The sequence below is a fragment of the Rhinolophus ferrumequinum genome, chromosome 4 (assembly GCF_004115265.2).
Source record: "Rhinolophus ferrumequinum isolate MPI-CBG mRhiFer1 chromosome 4, mRhiFer1_v1.p, whole genome shotgun sequence".
NCBI classification, from domain to species: domain Eukaryota; kingdom Metazoa; phylum Chordata; class Mammalia; order Chiroptera; family Rhinolophidae; genus Rhinolophus; species Rhinolophus ferrumequinum.
Window position 1 is genome coordinate 66,764,186 of NC_046287.1, and position 20,505 is coordinate 66,784,690.

The following is a 20,505-nucleotide window of genomic DNA, read 5'->3' on the forward strand; positions in this document are numbered from 1 at the left end:
CAATAAAAATAACTAGCACTGAACAATCTGTTGATTGGTACTTGTTCATTAATATTGAGAATTAACAGTTTCACTGAAAGTCTTCCTAAGCATTTTTAATGCCAAACTGATTTAAAATGTTTTAGCTGAGTTTGTGCCACTACCACAATAAAATTTTTCTAAAGGACTTTATTATAGGTTTAAAAAATGCATCATATTTAAAGATCTTTGGTACATACATAAGCATCAGTGGCTGCATACAGTTTCTGGTCCTCAGTGAGAGGATAATTATTCCAATTGCTACAGCGGATAGACTTGTCTTTCAGAAGCTGTTTACCGAAGAGGTGTTTAACCAAACCACTGAGGCTCCAGGTCTCTCTACATTTCAGCTAGAAGTAATGAACAATCAACATAGCAAAAATTATTTCCTTCTATTTTCAGATATTCATAAAAAGTGTCAAATGACCATGCCACAAATAAAGTTGGAAATGTTATACCAAAATATAAGGCATAGATAGTCTTTAATATATTTCTTGTCGTTAAAAACCTCATTTGCAGTCCACATTTATAAGAATTTAATTCTGGAAATTCCCCGATGCAATTATTAAAATTCTTGGATTATAAAAGTATTGTTCATGGAAAAAAAGTTTAATAGATTGGTAGGCTTTCTACTTCCCAGCCAAATGAATACTTGGCTAACTATGAGACTTTAACCTAATGACAATATTAATAAAATATGTAAAATATGGACGACGGAACTGATGGTCAAACTTCCACTAAGAGCATAATACCACAAAAGATGCATTATGCTCTCAAAAGAAACAACAACAACAAAAAAAAGGAATTGGGTATTGATATAAGTGGATTAAAGAGATAAAATACAATATTTAAATTTGCAAATATATGAAACAAAGTGAAATAGTACTAATATGGGGGAAGTACTTGCTTAAAGAAACTATTTGCTAAAGCAATAGATTAGAACTGAAGGTTTTTGTTATGGAACACTCATTTGGGACTTCTTTGTTATAAAAACATACAGCTTAAATTATTTTTCCAAAAAAGTCTAACATTCAGATAGAAGAGACTTTCTATGAAACACAAATTTATCTTGTTTATGAAAATAATATATGTATTATGGCTACCTTTTCATTGGCAACATCTGTTAGCTCCACAAAACTCTTCAATTTGATATTAAAGTCACGCAGAAGTTTCCACTGATCTCCTTCAATTCCAACACCTGCTTTTTTAATTGCTTCATTTTCAAGCAACATTTTTAATCCCTGAGGAAAAACTATAACATTTTATTATTATTTCCATAGGTTCTATCAGGTATGATGGATTTATTTTCTACTTATTACACATTTCTATGTGTACAGTTAAATCTATGTTTATGTTAAGTTTAAATTCAGAAACACATTCACTATGAGTATTTCTTTTCTTATCTAAAGCAAATAGTCCTTGATTGATAAATGACAAGAAAAATAATTAGTTTGAATGCTATCTCTACCAGCACTGAAAGTATATTCCTGGTCATTTAGCCCCTCTAAACTTCAGTTCTCTATTCTCTAAAACAGGAATAATATCAATGATAGAGATGTGAAAATTAAGCAAAACGGATATGAGTGAATCAGGTGGAACATAAATACTTAAACATAAGGAGATGAGAGAAGTGTCAGGTAATTCAAGAACTTAACTTTATAGAAATAAAGTTAATATAATTATTTACCATATAAAAAAATGAAACAAAGAAAAGAGATACCAACCTGACATAGAGGAAATATGAAACAAGTAACATTTGCTCTCTGACACACACAACTGAATTAGTGCAACTCTGCTCAGCTTCCCTTTACTGTATACTGGTGGCCATTCCATGTCAAATCCTACCACATCTCCATCAGACAGACTCATGCTTAAATGGGGGAAAATAATATGAATTAATTACATTAAAATTTTAACTTCTGCATAAGTAAAGACATCATTCAAAAAGTTCAAAAACAAGCCACAAATAGTAGAAGATTTCTGTCATACATATAACTGCTAATGAATAGCCAGAAAATAGTAAAAATTCCTTGAAAAGTCACTAAGAAAAAGACAAATAATTCAGTAAAAAAAAAAAAAAAAAATGGAGAAAAACACGAATAGGCAATTCCCAAAAGGAAATCCAAATGCCCAATAAATCCAAACAAATATGTGAAGACATAAAATCTCACTAGAAATCAGAGAAATGCAAATTAAATATACACAATTCCATAGATATTTGGTAAAAATCAAAGCCTCACAACATCAAGTGCTGAGAAGGATATCAACTAGTGGGACGGCTCATATACTAGTGAATGTTTAAATTGGTAAAATCCTCTTAGAAAAATTTTGACAATATCTAGCTAAAAATGTAGAAACACTATGTATGACCTGGCAAGTTTTTCTCATAAATACATGAAACTCTCATATGTGCACAACCAGACAGAAACATTTAAGAATGTTCATTACAATACTCTTCCTACTGGCAAGAATGGAAACAAACTACGTTTCCATCAACAAAAGAATGGACAAATTATGGCATATTGAAACAAAAAATATTATATAAATAGGTAAAATAGAACTATATATACCAAAAAGAAAAATTCTCAAAAACATAAAATGTTGAATGAAAAAGATAAGTGGCTGAATATACATATAGTGTAATAGTATTTTTTCAAGTTTTTAAATGGCAAAATAAGAGTACATATTTTGAAATATAAAATTATGACTATTACAGAAAAAGTGAGGGAATGCTAAACACTCAACTCATAATAGAAGTTATCTTAGACGGCTGCAGAGGGGAGAATCAGAAAAGACATGCATGGGGCTTCAGCTGTTATTTTATTGTTTCATTTCTTAATAAAGATTTGAAGAAAATGAATATTAAGATTTAATAAAGCTAGGTGGAAATATAAGTACTGTTTATATTTGCATATTTCAAATTTTTTTAAATTAAAAATGTATTTTTAAAAATTTTTTAAATTCAATTTCTGCTTTGAGACAAGATGGAATAACAGGGATTCCGATATACCTTTCCTCCATGAACACATAGAAAATTGGACAAAACATATAAACAAAAGTTTTCAGGCACTGGACAACAGGCAGTACAGGATTGTGTTTTCTGAGAGAAGAGAAACAAAGGGTGAATCCTACTGTTGGCCCAGCTTTCTGCCTGGAATACTTCCAAACAGAACAGGAAGGAGAATCCAAGGCAGAGCTAAGTTGGGGAGACAGGATTCTGAGCCAGAGAAGTTGAGGCAACTGGAGGTTGTGAGTGAAATTCTGGAGAGGAGGGAGCTAGGCAGGTAAGGACAGGCAAGCACAGAGTGAAACTATGAGGCTGGACAAAGAACAACCAGGGAACTGTAAGCTGACCAATTCTGATGGCTCACATAGAAGTAAGAGGCATTAAACTTCTGAAAAGCCAGAATAGAGACTCTTATTGATCACCTGGAGCAGTCAGCGAAGACTCCAGAAGGATCACACCTTATTATAGGGCTAAATTATGCCCAGAGTGAAGGCTACTTTAGAAAGCTGTCCTAATAAAGCTTAAAAATAAGCCTCAACATGTAAAACTGATACTTCCTGACGGAGGAAAGCTCCTTTCTTTGAAGAAAGACAACAGAATCTAACATTCAATAAGGTAAAATCACAATATCCAATCAAAAATTGCAAGCCATGAGAAAAAAACAGGAAAATGTGACCCATAACCAAGGTCAAAATCATTTAATAGAAAAAATAACTAGAATAATGGAATTAACAGACAAAGGCATTAAAACAGCTATTATATGTTCAAAGATTTAAAAGAAACATGACTATTATGAGAACCAAAATAGAAGATGTTTTTTTAAAAAGTAACAAATAGGGCCGGCCCAGTGGATCAGGCGGTTGGAGTTCCGTGCTCCTAATTCCAAAGGCTGCCAGTTAGATTCCCACATGGGCCAGTGAGCTTTCAACCACAAGATTGCCGGTTCAACTACTCGTCCCGCAAGGGATGGTGGGCTCTGCCCACTACAACTAAGGTTGAACACAGCACCTTGAGCTGTGCTGCCACTGAGCTCCCGGATGGCTCAATTGGTTGGAGCGTGTCTTCTCAACCACAAGGAAACAAACAAACAAACAAAACAGGAACAAACAGAACTTCTAGAGGTGAAAAATACAATAAAATTAAAAACACAGAGGGTGGAATAACAGCAAATCAGACACTACAGAAGAAAAAAGTAGTAAGTGAACTTGCAGACATAGTAAAAGAAACTATTCAAACTGAAGTAAAGAGAAACAAAAAAGAATAAAAGAAATCAAAAAAAGACTGAAAGGAAAGATAGCCTCAGGATCGATGGCCCAGTATCAAGCTATCTAACTTCTGTATTATATAGAGAGTACCAGGAAAAGAAAAGAGCAAGAGGATAAGAAAAAAAAATATTGCAAGAAACAATAAACCCACAGATCCAGAAACCTCAAAATAAACCACCAAGCAGGATAAACACAAACCACATTACACAGGGCACATCATAATCAAAATGTTGAAAATCTGTGACAGCAAAAATCTTTAAAGTGGCCAGAGGTGGAAAAAAAAAAACCTGCCTGCCTTTCATAAAACATATACAACTCATCAAAACTACATTCTTAAAATCACTTATGCTTATTGCCTTCAGATATGACATACTGTTGTACTGTCGCAGGTAAAATGGTGGAGTTAATTTATAACCACAAATAACAGATTTGTTATACAAATTACCTTCTCTGTGAGACAAATTCAGTTCTATATAAGACCCAAAAGTGGACAGATAACTGTAGTGGGAGTGAGGACACCTGAATGCTATTTCTAGAATATATCTACCACCAGAAGATCATTAATAAATAGCTTAACTTACTTCTGCTTCTTTTAATCCAATATATAATAGTTTAAAAATAAACAGGTACAACAACTTCAAAGATCAAAATAAATTCCCTACTACTTTTTGTAACATGTTTCAAAAGCCTTAGATTGCATTACTGCAGAGTTCTAATTTAACAAGATAATTTTTAAAATACAGTTATTCCTAATGTTATTTTAAGGATCATTTGCTATAATTGTTGCTTAACTAAATGCAACAAAGCCAATCACAGCCATTATTCAATATTATTTTTAATGAAATATAAAGGTGCATTAGAGTTTGAATAATTCTTGTATTTTTCCCCTAAATTGGTGAAATAATCTCATTTTCAGTAGTTCTATATATAACACCTTAAGTATTGAAAGTAAAAAATTAGCTAAAGTAATAGAAAGGCTTATGAATGAATAAACAGGTACATTACAAATTTAATTCAGTGATTTTAAATTTTTACTTAAAAAGAATTAAAATTTATCACTGATATTCTACATACAGACATAATCATCTATTGAACATACCACAATTGTAAAACTCAGTATACTTACAAATATTACCACAATAGGTAGTTACCTCCCAAGGGTCCAAATTCAAATGAAACTAGGAAATTCAAATCTCTTACCTAATATTTTCTGATAGGAAAGAAGAATCGCTAGGTTCAAAACTGTACACAATGGATCCAGTGAATTCTAAGAAGGGGAGGTCATCTTCAAAAACACTCTTCTGAACAGATGCCTTGAGTTAAATAAAATTCCAAAAAGGAGCAAATAAAGTTCACATTAAGTAATAAATATTCATTAAAATAATAAAGTTCACTGAAGCATTCAAATTACAGTTCTAAGTTTTATCAACTAATGCCTTACAGACTAATAAAGTCATAGGGACAATGTAACAAAGATAAAGCCATCCATTGTAAAATTATTTTTACATGAATAAAATAAAATAAATAAGCTAACAAGCTTATTTGCAAGTAATACTATTTTCATATAAATTTATTTAATTAATTTTTCCTGGAATTATATTAGTATTCCAGATGTAATAATGCTGCCTTAAAATGCTGAAGACTGAAGACTGGTTGGTGGATCTTAAATCTCCAAGGACCTAAACTCATTCAACCATAAAAATTCAGCAAAGTAAATACTGTCTGAATTACTATCTGCATTGCAAACAAGTAGTAAGGTCAACCACCCAAACTTGATAAAAAGGGGATGTATAGAGTAAGAATTCTCATTTTGTAAGCCCAATTGAAATTTAATCCCATTCACCCATTCAGTGACTACATTCGAGTTCATTCCACAACAGCTCCTCTAACTTAAATAATAACCTGAAGTGTAAAAGTGAGGATTGCTTCATTTTACAGTCAAATTTACATAAAGTTTCCCATCTGAAGGAATAACTGATGAACTGCATACCTTTGCTGCTTGTACAGCAGATGTCGTATTCTGCATAGACATCCATGTAGGAAGTTTCCGCTTCTGTGGTGTTTCCAATTTTTCTTCATTCATCTTTAAAAGGGTCTAGTTGCAAAATCAAAAAAACAATGACTTGTGAATAAATACAGACTCAGAGATAGGCCTGATGATATTATTGAAAAACAAACATACATATTTGAAGTCAGTTATGAGTCTAGGCCCAAATACAGGATTTAAGAACTGGAATCACAAAAGAACAGATAAAATACGCTAGATCTAATGACTGTATGTATATTTTTTATTTCTCCTTTTCAAAACAAGTGAGCCAGTTTAACTGAGTTCTAAGGTTCTAGCAGTTTAAAATCCTACTGTTCTATGACTGATTCTTTCAAGGAATAATCTTTATCTCATTAATAATGAAAATACTTAGGAGAAGAGAGGATTATCACTTTGTGAGGGGTATAAATGTCTAACTATTATATTGCTTTGTCTACCTGAAACTAACAAAAATAATAATAATGATGAGAATACTTGGTTGTATAAATTGCTATACATTTTTGACATCTTTAATTTTCTTATCATCTATCTGAAGATATAAATAAACTCAGCAAACTGTTAGATTTGTTCACAAGTCTACTTAAAAAGAAACTTTGAGAAAGATAACAGCTTTTCTATCTTAAGGTGTTGTGGGTTTTTTTTGGGGGGGTGGTTGTTTTGTTTTGTTTTCTGTTCTTGGCCTAGCAAGTGAACAAGTTTCCCTAAAAATAAGGGTTTCCTAAAGGATTTTTTTTTTAATCTGTTACTAGTTTTGAGGGCTGTCCTCAGTGTAAATCAAAGTTCAAGAATGGTTATAGAGAACACAATGAATAAAAGAATCATGACCTATTCCTTTTGTTAATGGTAAAATGGATCTATATCCATGTGACTTATACTAAATTGAAGTAGCTTTAGTTCTTAATAAAATCCTTCATACCCCAACTTTACTAACAATTATTTCAAATTTTTAGGAAATGGGCAGCAGATTTGAACACATACCTGTAGATTCTTATGATGAAACATGTTTATGAGAAATAATCAAAACAACGATTTATGATTTAGGGGTAGCCTGTCATCCCTATTAATATTTAGCAATAAAAACTCTGAAGAAATTAAACAACATCCAACAAGTATCCATTTTAATTGCTCATTTTGCCAAGCATAAACCCCTAAAAATGAAAATATCGATAATTTATGGAAGAAAATTTTAAAGATTACTTTAGCAAAATTTTCTATATAGAACAAACTCCACCACTCTTATGTATTAGGAAGGAAAGGGTTAACCGTAGACTAGTAACTCACTCTTCCTTCTAGGGGAGGGGGAATGAAAGATCTCAATCAGGAATTCTGGAAACACACTAATGATCTCAAACCAGATGATAGCCCTGTAAACCTATCTATGGTATTTAAAACAGAAAAATACCAAAAAGATATATCAAGATAGTCAAGCAAGCTGTGTAATTAAGAGAGCATAAAAGAGGAGATCCAAAAACAAAACAACCACCTTTGTGCAATTCTTTTTTGCACACATTGCTCAAAACTACTGTTATTCCAAACCATAACATGTCCTAATACAGAAGAAAAGGTCATTTTTGGGATCTGTGTCTAACAGTTTGGGGTTCCAAAAAAAGGAATATTCCATCTGTACTTGGTGCTTGCCTGTACTTTTTGAATCATTAGCAAAGGTTGGAGTTGGGTAAGATCTATGATTCACTAAATCAGAATTGACAACTCAATTCTTGGTGTTAGCACCTGCATTATATGTAATAAGATAAAATAAGTAAAATATACTCATATATGCTTTATTCACTGTAAGGCATTTTACAAATGTTAGTGGTTATTAATAAGTTTACATTTGTCACAACTGAAAACCTTTGACAGGAGTCAAAAGTTGGTCCCAAAGTGTATATACGTATATGCATATGGTCTGTTCTTAAACATTTTTTTATCAGTTTTAGTTGACATTCAATATTGTTTATTAGTTTCAGATGCAGTGATTAGGCATTTATATAATTTATGAAATGATCCCCCAATAAGTCTATTACCACCTGGCACTATACATAGTGATTACATTATTGACTATAGTTCCTATGCTGTACTTTACATCCCCGTGTGACTTTTTTGTAACTATCAATTTGTACTTCTCAATCCCTTCATCTTTTTCACCCAGCTCCCAATCCCCTCCCATCTGACAACCATCAATTTATTCTCTGTATCTATGAGTCTCTTTCTGTTTTTTGTTTGTTTGTCGTGCTCTTTAGATTCCACATATAAGTGAGATCATACGGTATTTGTCTCTCTGTCTGGCTTATTTCATTTAGCATAATACCCTCTAGGTCCATCCATGTTGAAGGAATGGTAAGATTTCATTCTTCTTATGGAAAAGTAGTATTCCATCATATATATATGTGCCACATCTTCTTTATCCAATCATCTACTGATGGGCACTTAGGTTGCTTCCATATCTTGGCTATTGTAAATAGCACTGCAGTGAAGATAGGGGTACCTGTATCTTGTCAAATTAGTTTTAGATTTCTTCAGATAAATACCCAGAAGTAGAATTGCTGGGTTATATAGTAGTTCTATTTTTAATTTTTTGAGGAATGTCCATACTGTTTTCCATAGAGGCTGCACCAATTTGCAATCTCACCAACAGTGCACGAGGGTTCCCTTTTCTCTCCACCCTCCCCAACACTTGTGGGTTTTTTATTTATACATGATGGCCATTCTGACAGGTGTGAGGTGGTATCTCATTGTGGTTTTAATTTGCATTTCTCTAATGATTAGTGATGTTGAGCATCTTTTCATATACCTGTTGGTCATCTGTATGTCCTCTTTGGAGAAATGCCTATTCAAGTCCTCTGCCCATTTTTTTCATTTGAATTGTTTGTATTTGGGGTGTTGAGCTGTATGATTTCTTTACAAATTTTGGATATTAACTCCCTATCAGATGTATCATTGGTAAATATCTTCTCCCATTCAGAAGGCTGTTTTTTTCGTTTTGTTGATGGTTTTCTTTGCTGTGCAAAAACTTTTTAGTTTGATATACTCACATTTATTTTGTTGTTGTTTCCCTCGCTCAAGGAGACAGATAAGAAAAAAATATTAGTAAGAGCAATATCAGAGAGTTTACTGCATATGTTCTTCTAGGAATTTTATAGTTAGTGTTGGGTATAGATAGTTACATTTAAGTATTAAGTATAGTAGAGTTACATTTAAGTCTTTACTCCATTTTGGTCACAGATTAAATGACCATAGAGGCATGGGTTTATTTATTGGCTCTCTATTCTGTTCCATTGATCTATGTGTCTGCTTTTATGCAAGTATCATGCTGTTTTGATTACTACAGCTTTGTAGTATAGTTTGATATCAGGTAGAATGATGCTTCAAACTTTGTTCTTCTTTCTCAACAGACTGCCATGGCTATTTGGGGTCTTTTATGGTTCCATATAAATTTTAGGATTATTTGTTCTAGTTTTGTGATAAATGCCTTTGGTATTTTGATAGCAATTGCACTGCTATCTATAATTGCTATCTATATCTATTGCATCTATAAATTGCTTTGGGTAGATGGACATTTTAACTATGTTAATTCTTCCTATTCATGAGCACGGTATATGCTTCCATTTATTTGTACATTCTTCAATTTCTTTCTTCAGTGTTTTATAATTTTCTAAGTACAGGTCTTTGACTTCGTTGGTTTAACTTATTCCTAGGTCTTTTCTAATTTTGATGCGATTTAAATGGAATTGTTTTCTTAATTTCTCTTCCTGATAGTTCATTATTGGTGTATAAAAATGCAACTGATTTCTGAATATTAATTTTGTATCCTGTTACTTAACAGAATTCATTTATCAGTTCTAATAGTTTTTTTGGTGGAATCTTTGGAGTTCTCTATATATAGTATCATGTCATCTTCAAATAATAAGTTTTACTTCTTCCTTTCCGAGTTGGATGCCTTTTATTTCTTTTTCTTGTCTGATGGCTGTGGCTAGTACTATGTTGATTAAAAGTGGTAAAAATGGACATCCCTGTCTTGGTCCTAATCTTAAGGAAAATGCTTTTAGCTTTTCTCCATTGAGTATGATGGGAGGGTCTGTTCTTAACCTTAAAATATATTTTATAGAGTTGGAAAACAAGATTTTGCTCTACGCAGAGTAGATCATTTGCAAAACTGCCATAAAATTGAGGTTCCTGCAAATAATACATAACTCTATAAAAACAGCTATAAACTCTTGGAATTTCATAAGAAATTCATTCATACTGCCAAAACAAAAATAAATTTCAATAATGCTTTACTACAGCCATCTACAACACTAAAAGCACTTTAATTTGAAGAGTCTAATTTTTAGATGTAAATACTCTCTTTTGAACATAAAATTCTGTCTAGATGCTTCCAGGAAAAGAATTTGAAAGTAAACTTGTTTACAAACCTAACATCTTTGTCAAATTTACTTTGATTTTGGGACAGACAAAAAAACACAGAGAAAATTAAAGTTGCAGAATAATTTGCAATAGGATAATTGTTCAACATATATGAGGATTTTAATCATTGATCAAATAAAGGTTATTCTTGGAAAGGACCCAAGTTATTGAACAATAGAATTTTTTCTTTATATATTTAACTGTTATGCTGTTAAGTACGAACAACTTTGACACATCTTTTTCTAAAACCAAGTCTTTTAGCGTTTCATAATGCTTCACATTATACCATTAACGAACCTTAAATTCCTCTTTGAAATAAAGAATGTATTTTGATGTGCTTTGGACTTTCCTGGAATCATCTTGCCTATCTACCACTACCTACCACTTTTCAACCTTTATCACTTTTTTAAAGACTGCCTTTAAACAACATCTGGGATTTTTATTGTTGTTTATTTTTATTTTATGGTTTGAATAGCTCAATTTGAACATGTCTGTCTTTCAATGGGGAAATTCATCTTATTCACAATTAGCGTAAAACCTTGAGTTTTCCCTTTCATCTCACTTTGATTAGCACTTATATTCCTTTCTTCAGTTTTCTCTTACTCTTTTTCCTTTTTTTCTGACTAGGTGAAATTATCATTCATACTCTTTTTTCCCCATTGTCAATGTTAAAATTTCACTTTTTTCCATCCTACTATTACTGTACTATCTCAGCAAAATAATAAAACTAAATCCCTTCCCCACAAAGACCCTACATCTGTACCTTCCCTCTACCTAGCAAGGCAAAACTCTTAGAATGCTTTTACTCTCCCCCACTTTTAACTGTTGTTTTTTGATGCTATGGTTTTTATTATAGCAGGTTAATTTTCTTAGTATTGCTCTTCTATTTCAAGAATCCTTACTATCGTCTAAACATTTAAGTTATAAATTTCTCCATCCACTTTAATATAAATGTATGCATAAATTTAAATATATGTAAATGTATATATTGCTTACTAGTTTCTTCTTCATCTTAACCTGTCTTGAATGTCTGACTCTGTTGTTGTTTAGCAGACTTTTTCCAATTATTTTCGTCAGGTAGAATAGGTAGGTAATAAACTGATCCACTGCATATGTGAAAATTTATTTTTTTAAACAGGAGAATGAAAATGTGTTGGCTGAGTGTTACAGTCTCTCAGTAGTTTGTAGATGTTCTCTTACCGTCTTCTACCTTTCAATATCGCAAGTAAGAAATCCATTGTTTTTGATACTTTTTTCAATTGTGAATAATCTCTTTTCCCTATGAGGGAGCTTGAAAGACTTTCAAGGATTTTTATAATTTCCTATAAACTTAGGATCTATATTTTAAGATCCTAAGTGTACACTCTTTCTTCTCCTTGGGATCCATGAGTCCTTGGAAAGGATTCCTATCCAAGTCTTTTCTTAATATCAGAAAAATTTCCCCTTGTTAAGGGTTGAATTATATCCATTCACCAAAAAAGATATGTTGGAGTTCTAACCCCCAGTACCTCAGAATGTGACTTTAAAAGTTGGAGTCTTTACAGAGGTAATTAAATTAATACGAAGTCATTTGAGTGGTCCCTAATCAAAATGAGTGGTATCCTTATAAAAAGGGGAAATTTTGACACAAAGACAGACATGCATAGAGGGAAGATGATGTGGAAAAATGTATGAAGAAGACGGTCATCTACAAGCCATGGAGAAAGAAGGTCTGAAACAGATCCTTCCCTCACAGCCCTCAGAAAGAACCAACTCTGCCAACAATTCCAAACCTCTGACACAATAAACTTCTGTTAAGTCATCCAGTTTGTGGTACTGAATTATGGCAGCTGTAGCAAAATAATATACCCCTATTACTAGCTTAGTTATTAATTATCACATCTATTCCTTTTTTTTCTTTCTGCAGCATTTAATCACATGCTAGTAAATTTCTTCTTGCCTGACTTTCTTCTCCTACTCTTATTTTTTCCTTCCTACCATCTCTTTAATTTTGTTCTGTACTTTAAGAAACTTCTTCCACTTGATTTGCAAGATGCTAATTTCACTCTCAACAGTGATAGTCCTCTTTCAGTTTGTCTACTGAATTTTTATAATGTTAAGATCTTGATTGTCAGCTCGGGACAGTATCTTTGTTCTCTAATTGAGTCCCTCTAAATGTGTTTATTTCTTTCTTTTGCAAAAATTATAACCTAACTATTTCAAAGATGTTTCAATAGTTTCCTATTCTATTGTACTATGGTTCTTTCCACTGATAATGAGTTCCTAAACCGGACTGTTATATTATTTGGTCTATATAACTCTATGTACCATCAGCAGTCATCAGCACTTAGCGTCCCTCAGGAAGCTGCAAAGGGGAAACCAAGAAACAAGTTTTCTACTGAAGCATCAGGAGGCAGTTTCTCTATCCACAGATCTCCAGAGCTGTAATCTCAAGGTCTAGCCCCTCAGCACACTGAGCCCATCAGAGTATTTCCTCTGGAAGTCCTCTAAGACAGGAAAGATCAAGTGGACCTCCTAGGATCAATCAGTTGTTCAGTTCACTGAACAAAAACCTATTTAATTTTCAGCCATTATGTGTTCTACCACAGTAATTCTACTGAGCATTTTATTTAGGAAATTATGTTTTAATTCCCTTCCTACCCTCAAATTTTCCTTTTCCAACAGGTTTCAACATTTTCTGTTGAATCCATTGATAATACTTATAGAAACTTTAAGTTCTCTTTTTGATTAGAAATTATTTTTTATCAAGGGTCAACTGTTCAGTTTAGTGAACTTGATATATGTTGATTTTTTTCAAGTACACTATAATTTTCGATTGCCCACTTCATTTATAAAGGAAGGTCTATACCACGAGTTGACAACATTTACAAGTTCATGGCATATTCAGAAAATGAACATATTTTTATGGTACTCTGGGAAGAGCAACTGGGAATGTGAACATAAAATTTTGTAAGACTTTTATTATATATTCTTAATAAAATTAAAAATTTCAATCTCTTTAAATAAGAAAATTGAAATTGTTTAGATGAACGTAACTTTTGTATAATAGGTTTTATGCTTCACAAGGCTAAATACAACTCCTGATTAAGATCTTTTAACATTTTCTTAATATTCCATGTAGCAACCATCATAAAGAAGCTTTGTAAGCACAAGTGGTAGTAAATGGCAGGAGGAGGCTTTGCACCAATACACTGAAAATTCCTTTTTCATGATTAACTAGCATTCTAACAATTCAATATCTTTAAATTGTACTTGAAGGATGCTAAAATTCTTTAAATCTAATAGCTTCTCCTTTTCTTCTACTAAAACATATGTTAATTCTTTCTGATGATGTAAATAAGCTTTGAATACAAATGAATTTTTTATTATCAAGTATTTAGATATAATGCTAAAGCTCTGTCTCAGGCACACCCTGATTTTGCAGGATTATTAATTCTTCTTTAACAGTCACATAACACCAATTAAACATCACTTCTAAAACTATTTTTCTACTTCATTCTCCCAAAGTTAAATTTTTACTCTCCATCCATGAACTTTGTCAATACACATTAATATATTTTCCACACGATCATTGCACTTCGGATTAAGTTAATTCAAAGGCTCAAAATGTCAGTTAAGGATATCATTTTTTGAAGCCAATAACTATACTTCAAATCTGCAAAGTAAGACTTATTTACATAGAATAATTTGAAATTTTTCTTTTAGTATATAAATTGTCCTTTGGGCTGTTAATACACTTCCATAATGAAATAGCTAATCACATTTCTTTCCCTAAAGCTGAAAAGGAGTTACTATAGCAGCTTGGATTTCGTTAGGTCTATCATTTTTATAACATGACTTCATGTGGAATTTAGAACTATAGGCAAATTTTAATATACCCGTAGAAGAGCTTCTCTGTGAATAAACAACATAACAGTTTTGTTTTGTTTTTTAATATTGAACTTAATGTAAAGGCTTTATACCTTCCTGTTACCGTCAGTCCCAAACTTCTGTTTTCATGTTTCAAATTATTCTTTTTTTTTTTTAACTTTGAATATTTCATCCACATTTGATTTTGTTGGAACTTCTCTGCCAAGGAAATAATGTCCTTCCAGGTGTTTTTCTTCAAGAATTCTATACAGCCTTCTAACTGAGGGCCACTACCAACATTTACAGATTCATATCTTCAATGAACACGTTTTTCATTAAATAATCTTCTGGGTTAGAGTTGACTTTATATATTGGACAAATCTTCAACATATCTTCTAATAAAATAATCGAAAATGGCAACTTTTCTATTTCCTTTGCCTCACTGGTGTCAAACATAGTGTTCCATACAGGTGGAAACAAAGAGCAGTGACGTATCTGGGCTTTATTAACTGTGCAATCCTGTAACTAGCTTCTTGAGCTCAATCTCATTATTACTTTTATCAATCTCTTAAAAGAACTTTGTTCATATTTTGTACTCAAAGATGCTTTCAAAAGTTTAAATCTTCTGTTTTAAAAAAGATGTTTTATAAAAAGGTACCAGAGTCTTATTTTGTTTGACATCCAGACTTCATTTGATTTAGGCTGAAAAGTGAAGAATTATGGGAACACCAAATCCAATTCTGAGATAATCCTTTATTGCCTATTTATTTATTAAATATTTACTATTATGTTTGATAAATCAGATAACTTTCCGGCTTTAATCAATATATTAGACACTATGGTGAAAAAGTAAATATCTGTAGAAATTAAATCTATTTGAATATAAAGTACTTAAAATACTGTAGATCTCTAATTGTTTAGAAAAAGGTTTTGTCAATTTTTAGTTTGAATTCTTATGAATATTTTTAACACATTCTATACAAAATTTTTTTAAAGTAAGGAGATGAAACAAAAACTGGGTGTACTGAAATATTTATTTTCATTTAGTTTAATATTTTAAAATTTTAAGTAAAATATATTTCTGAATAATCAAAAATATTTTATATGAATTTCTGAAGTTATAAAGGCCTATATTTTCTATATTGAATCAACTGAATTGTATATGTTCAATTATTATTTTTAGATATAAGCACTAGTTCTTTAAATTCTAAAATCATATGACCCTATCAAACTCAGGGTTTGACACACTGTCACATTAAAAGCCCATAATACATAACTAAAAATTAAACAACAAGCAAGAAAACTAACAAAATTGTTTTCTATCAGAACACTAGATATCATAACAATAACAATCTATCAGAACACTAAATATTATACAAGAGCTAATAATCATGCTCTTTTCTATGTTAGCAGTAAAATTTCAAAAATTAAGACAAAATTTAAAGAATTTTATGTACACAAACACACATAACTTTCCTGATGATTAAATAATGTACACATGCACAATTAAAGTAATAATTAGATAGGAAATCATCTAACAGGAAAGTCAGAAGGACGTACTACATGATATAGGCACAACACAACTATTTTGACCATGTTTACTATGCATAGCCATACATGTTACTGAACTCAACTAGTTTATAGAGGACCTACATAAAGAATGCTCAAATATAATTTTATTTATTATAAATCTTTGAATGTTTGTTTTATAAAATGCTTTTATATGTTTGAAAGCTATAAAAAAATATATGCAACCATCAAAATCTTGCATTACCTATACTACATATCACTATGCTGTAACACAAACTGGAAGCTACTAACATTGCTCCAGCTAACTCTTGCCAATAGTCGGAGTGGACCCAGTGTTGCCAGACCTTCCAATTTTTCAAAAGACAAAGAACTGGATGTCACTATGCTATCTTTCATTTGATATCAATTTCCAAACCCCTATACAAGCCAAAATTTAGCTTTTGAGCCTCTCAATTTATAACCTCTGCTATAGACAGATCAATGTTACCAGCTGGTATGGGTATCCCTAAAAATTTTTTAAGTCAATACCCCTCACAAATCATTCTTTGAGTGAAATACTTGGGTATATTTTTCTAGGTACAACTACAAAGTGAGTGGTGGGGAAAGAGTTAGAAAATGCTAACAATGGAGTTTACTTCAGGAGGTACACACAAAAAACAGGGTGGTAGGCTGGGGTATCTGCTTAAGTAGGGGAACAGAAAATGAAAGGAGCACATCTCCCTCCCCCCCCACTTCTGACTACTGTGTCAACACATCCTGGCCTGGAGCATTACTCCATTCCACAGCTTTAAAACTCATGCTAGGAATGCCCACCCAACAAATGATTGACTTTCCCAAGCTGCAGAACTGTGAGTAAGAACTATGAACCCAGTGTACAGCACTGGCCAAGTTATTCCATCCATCACCTGTCAGTATCAACCATATGCTTTAACAGTCAAATTGTTAAAAGGACTGGTTTGAAGGTGTAGTATGAAAATTAATGTACCTAACCAGAGCCCAGGATAACTGGAAGATAAGCCATCTTCTTCATGAAGGCAGGCCAAGACGTATTTTCATGCAATACCAAAATTTCCCTCAAAATACTTCTTAAGTCTTTATACCATTTTACCCAAAGTTTCATTTTTCAGAATGTTACAAAAATAACCAGCATTCTCCCAGAAAGATCTATATGTAAGGACAGTCATCCATGTTATACAATATTTTTAAAATATATAATGTAATATATATTTATAATAAAAAGTTGAAAACAGACTACATGTACAAGGGAAAAATGATTATATAATAAATGATTCCATAAAACAGAGCGCTATGCATTTATAAAAACATGTTCATATAATTTATCAAGTGAAAAAAGCAAGTGATACTAATTTTATAAAATAAATGTGTATATTTGTGTGTGTGTGTGTGTGTGTGTATGTGCATGATAAATATATACTGGGGTGACAAAAAAATGGTATACAAGTGGACACTTTGGTCAATATTGATCAAGCAGGAGTTCGCCATAATCAGAAGTGTCTGGATGCTGATGGTAACCACTTCGAGCACCTCTTGTAATTATAAAAGTCAAACGTGACTTGTATTTATCTTTTGTTATCAGTATATATTGAGTATTGAGTATATTGAGTATTACCATTTTAATAGTTTTTTTCTTGCTTAAAACGTGTATACATTTTTTTGGCACCCTCTGTATATCATATATATATATATATATATATATATATATATATATATATATACATATTATATATTTTTAAAGGTCTGGAGCAATGTATACCAAAATATTAATGGTTATCCCACAACTGCAGATGGTTTTTAATTTTCTTCTTTATACTTTTTTGTATGTTCCAAGTTTTCTATAAGAACATCTGTTACTTTTAGCAATGGGGGATGGAAGTATGCCAGTAAAAGATGTAAAGTTTTTTCTAAATGAACAATCAAGGCAACATTTTTTTTTATAGTATAAAACAAGAACTAGAAAACTTTTTCTCTAAAAGATCAGATAGTACATATTCTAGGCTTCACAGGCAAATTGTCTCTGTTGCTACTAGTCATGTCTGCCATTGCAGCACAAAAGCCATTGACTAGGCTTGAATAAGCATGGCTATGCTCCAATAAAACTTTATTTATAGACAGTGAAATCTGAATGTATACAAATTTCATTAAATAATCTTCTTTAAATTTTTTTTCAGCCACCTAAAAATGTAAAAACCATTTAGCTCATAGTCAGTACAAAAGCAAGTCAAATGTGCCCCACTGGTCAGTTTGCCAACTGCTGCTAGAAAACACAGACAAAATGCTCTAAGACTGGAAAATGTCCAATGCTGCTGTTATTATCAACCCACTATGGCTATTTTTTAATCACCATAATACATTCATAAAATATCTAGTAAGAATACAACTTCCTAGTAAAACCTTTTTGAAAAATTAGTTGCAAAATGGACCTTATGATAGCTAAATTAATGGGCTTACTATAGGGTTAGTAATATTAGTCAATTAAATGTTAACAGATTATCTTCTAAAATTATGACTTATGTTTTGAAAGAAATTCATCTTAAGTGATTTTATTTGACAGCAATTAATTGTAGGGCAAGCTATCTACTGAAGCCATTTCTGGTTAATGTCAATGGAAATCACACCAATAAGATTTAAGTCAGAACAAATTTAGGAAAATTAAGAACAATTACATTCCAAATCAGCTAAAAAGGGACAGTCTTTAATCACCTGGCTTTTAAACCATATTCTATTTCACTCTGGCAGACTGGAAATTCATCTCAAGAGCACACATTTTTCCACTTAGAATAGTGTTATCTTCTAGACAGACTTAACACCAGTCTCCAGAGAAAACTGGGTTTCAGTAGATTAGCTCAGAGATATCTTTGTTCCTAAAACCTCTAACTCAGGCAAGGAGATAAATACCTACCATTACCCCGTTACCACAGTAACTGACTTGCTTGAGGGCTAAACTGAATAAAGTATCCCAACCGTTTTGAAATGTACCAAAAAAAGAGAAAAAAATACCACTGTTAAGTTAAATGGCAGATAACAATTTCAGATACAGATAACAATTTCAAGTCCAGGAACAAATTACCAGTAAATAGTTCAATGCTTAACTCTGATAGGCAATTATATTGTTTAATGTGGATACATTTTCACTTACGACCTAAAATGGTTCAGTTCTATTATGTTCAAAATGTGTAAGGCTAATCTGACGAAATACACCATTTTATAAAATCTGATTATTTAATCAAAAATGCAAGAATGTTTATAATTGCTCTGAAATTTGCTAACAAAATGTCATAAAAGAGCAGTCACGGTACATAAGCAATCACTCTGGGCATTTATGTAAGTTTTACAAATATCCATTGACTTTCACAATGTTTCTCAGAGGAAGAAAGCTGTATCACCATCACTGTGCACAAAGGACAACTAATAACAAAGACTAGCTGATATTTCAAAAGTTAGCAGACCAGTCTATTAAAAATTACACTATGAAGAAGCAGGGAAGTAGAGTGGAAAGAAATCTGGACTTGGTGTCAGAAAACCTGGTTAGGCTCCAATATCACTCTGTGTCAAGAAAAAGAACCCAGAAGTTAGAAGTATGACAAAAAGAAGACAGTATGTTCTTTCAGTGTCCTAGAGGAGCACAAACCCACCCAAGGATTATTTCATAAAGAAACATACGTTTATTTGACACATCTTTTACTACTGATTAAAAACTCAGACTCTATGAAGTTTCACGTTAACTTGTAAATTTTTGTCTGGTAAAGATGCAACTGAATTCTATCCAGTAGAAAAGATAATCTCAAAGGCTATGGTTTTATTACCCTAAGGACATCTTTGTAACTAACCTAGAAATCTTATTGCAAAGTTCTTTCTCCAATGTCTATATGTGACGGTCAATTTTATGTGTCAGTTTGACTGGGCTAAGGGTTACCAGCCCAAAGCAGGTAAAACATTATTTCTGGGTGATGCCTGGGAGGCTGTTTCCAGAGGAGGTTAGCATTGGAACAGGTAGACTGAGTAAAGAAGAGTGCCCTCACCAATGAGGATAGGTATCATCCAATTTATTGACCAAAAAGGCCAAGGAGGGCAGATTTGCACTCTGCTTAAACTGGGACCACCATCTTCTGCCCTTGCACATCAGCACTCCTGTTTCTTGGGCTTTTTGACTGGAAGCAGGACGTACACACCATTGGTTCCTCTGGTTCTCAGGCCTTCAGATTTGGACTGGAACTACACCACTGGCTTTCCTGGGCTTCCAGCTTGCTGATGCCAGATCACGGAACTTCTCAGCCTCCATAGTTGCATGAACAAATCCCTTATAATAAATCTCTTTAAATATACATAGATATAGATATAGATATAGATCTCCTATTGGTTCTGTT

General features: G+C 32.3%; 1 protein-coding gene across 3 annotated transcripts in view; it reads right to left on the reverse strand.

The window, feature by feature from the left end:
• Nucleotides 1–20,505, reverse strand: part of WRN (WRN RecQ like helicase) — a 121,057-nt gene that overhangs the window by 90,651 nt on the left and 9,901 nt on the right. For all 3 annotated transcript variants that reach the window (XM_033104960.1, XM_033104958.1, XM_033104959.1), the window contains exons 2-6: nt 6,281–6,385; nt 5,491–5,603; nt 1,743–1,888; nt 1,122–1,270; nt 219–368 (exon numbers count right to left, since the gene is read on the reverse strand). In XM_033104960.1, coding sequence (XP_032960851.1) covers nt 219–368; nt 1,122–1,270; nt 1,743–1,888; nt 5,491–5,603; nt 6,281–6,373 — 651 coding nt within the window. In that variant the 5' untranslated portion in view covers nt 6,374–6,385. The remainder of the gene's footprint in view (nt 1–218; nt 369–1,121; nt 1,271–1,742; nt 1,889–5,490; nt 5,604–6,280; nt 6,386–20,505) is intronic.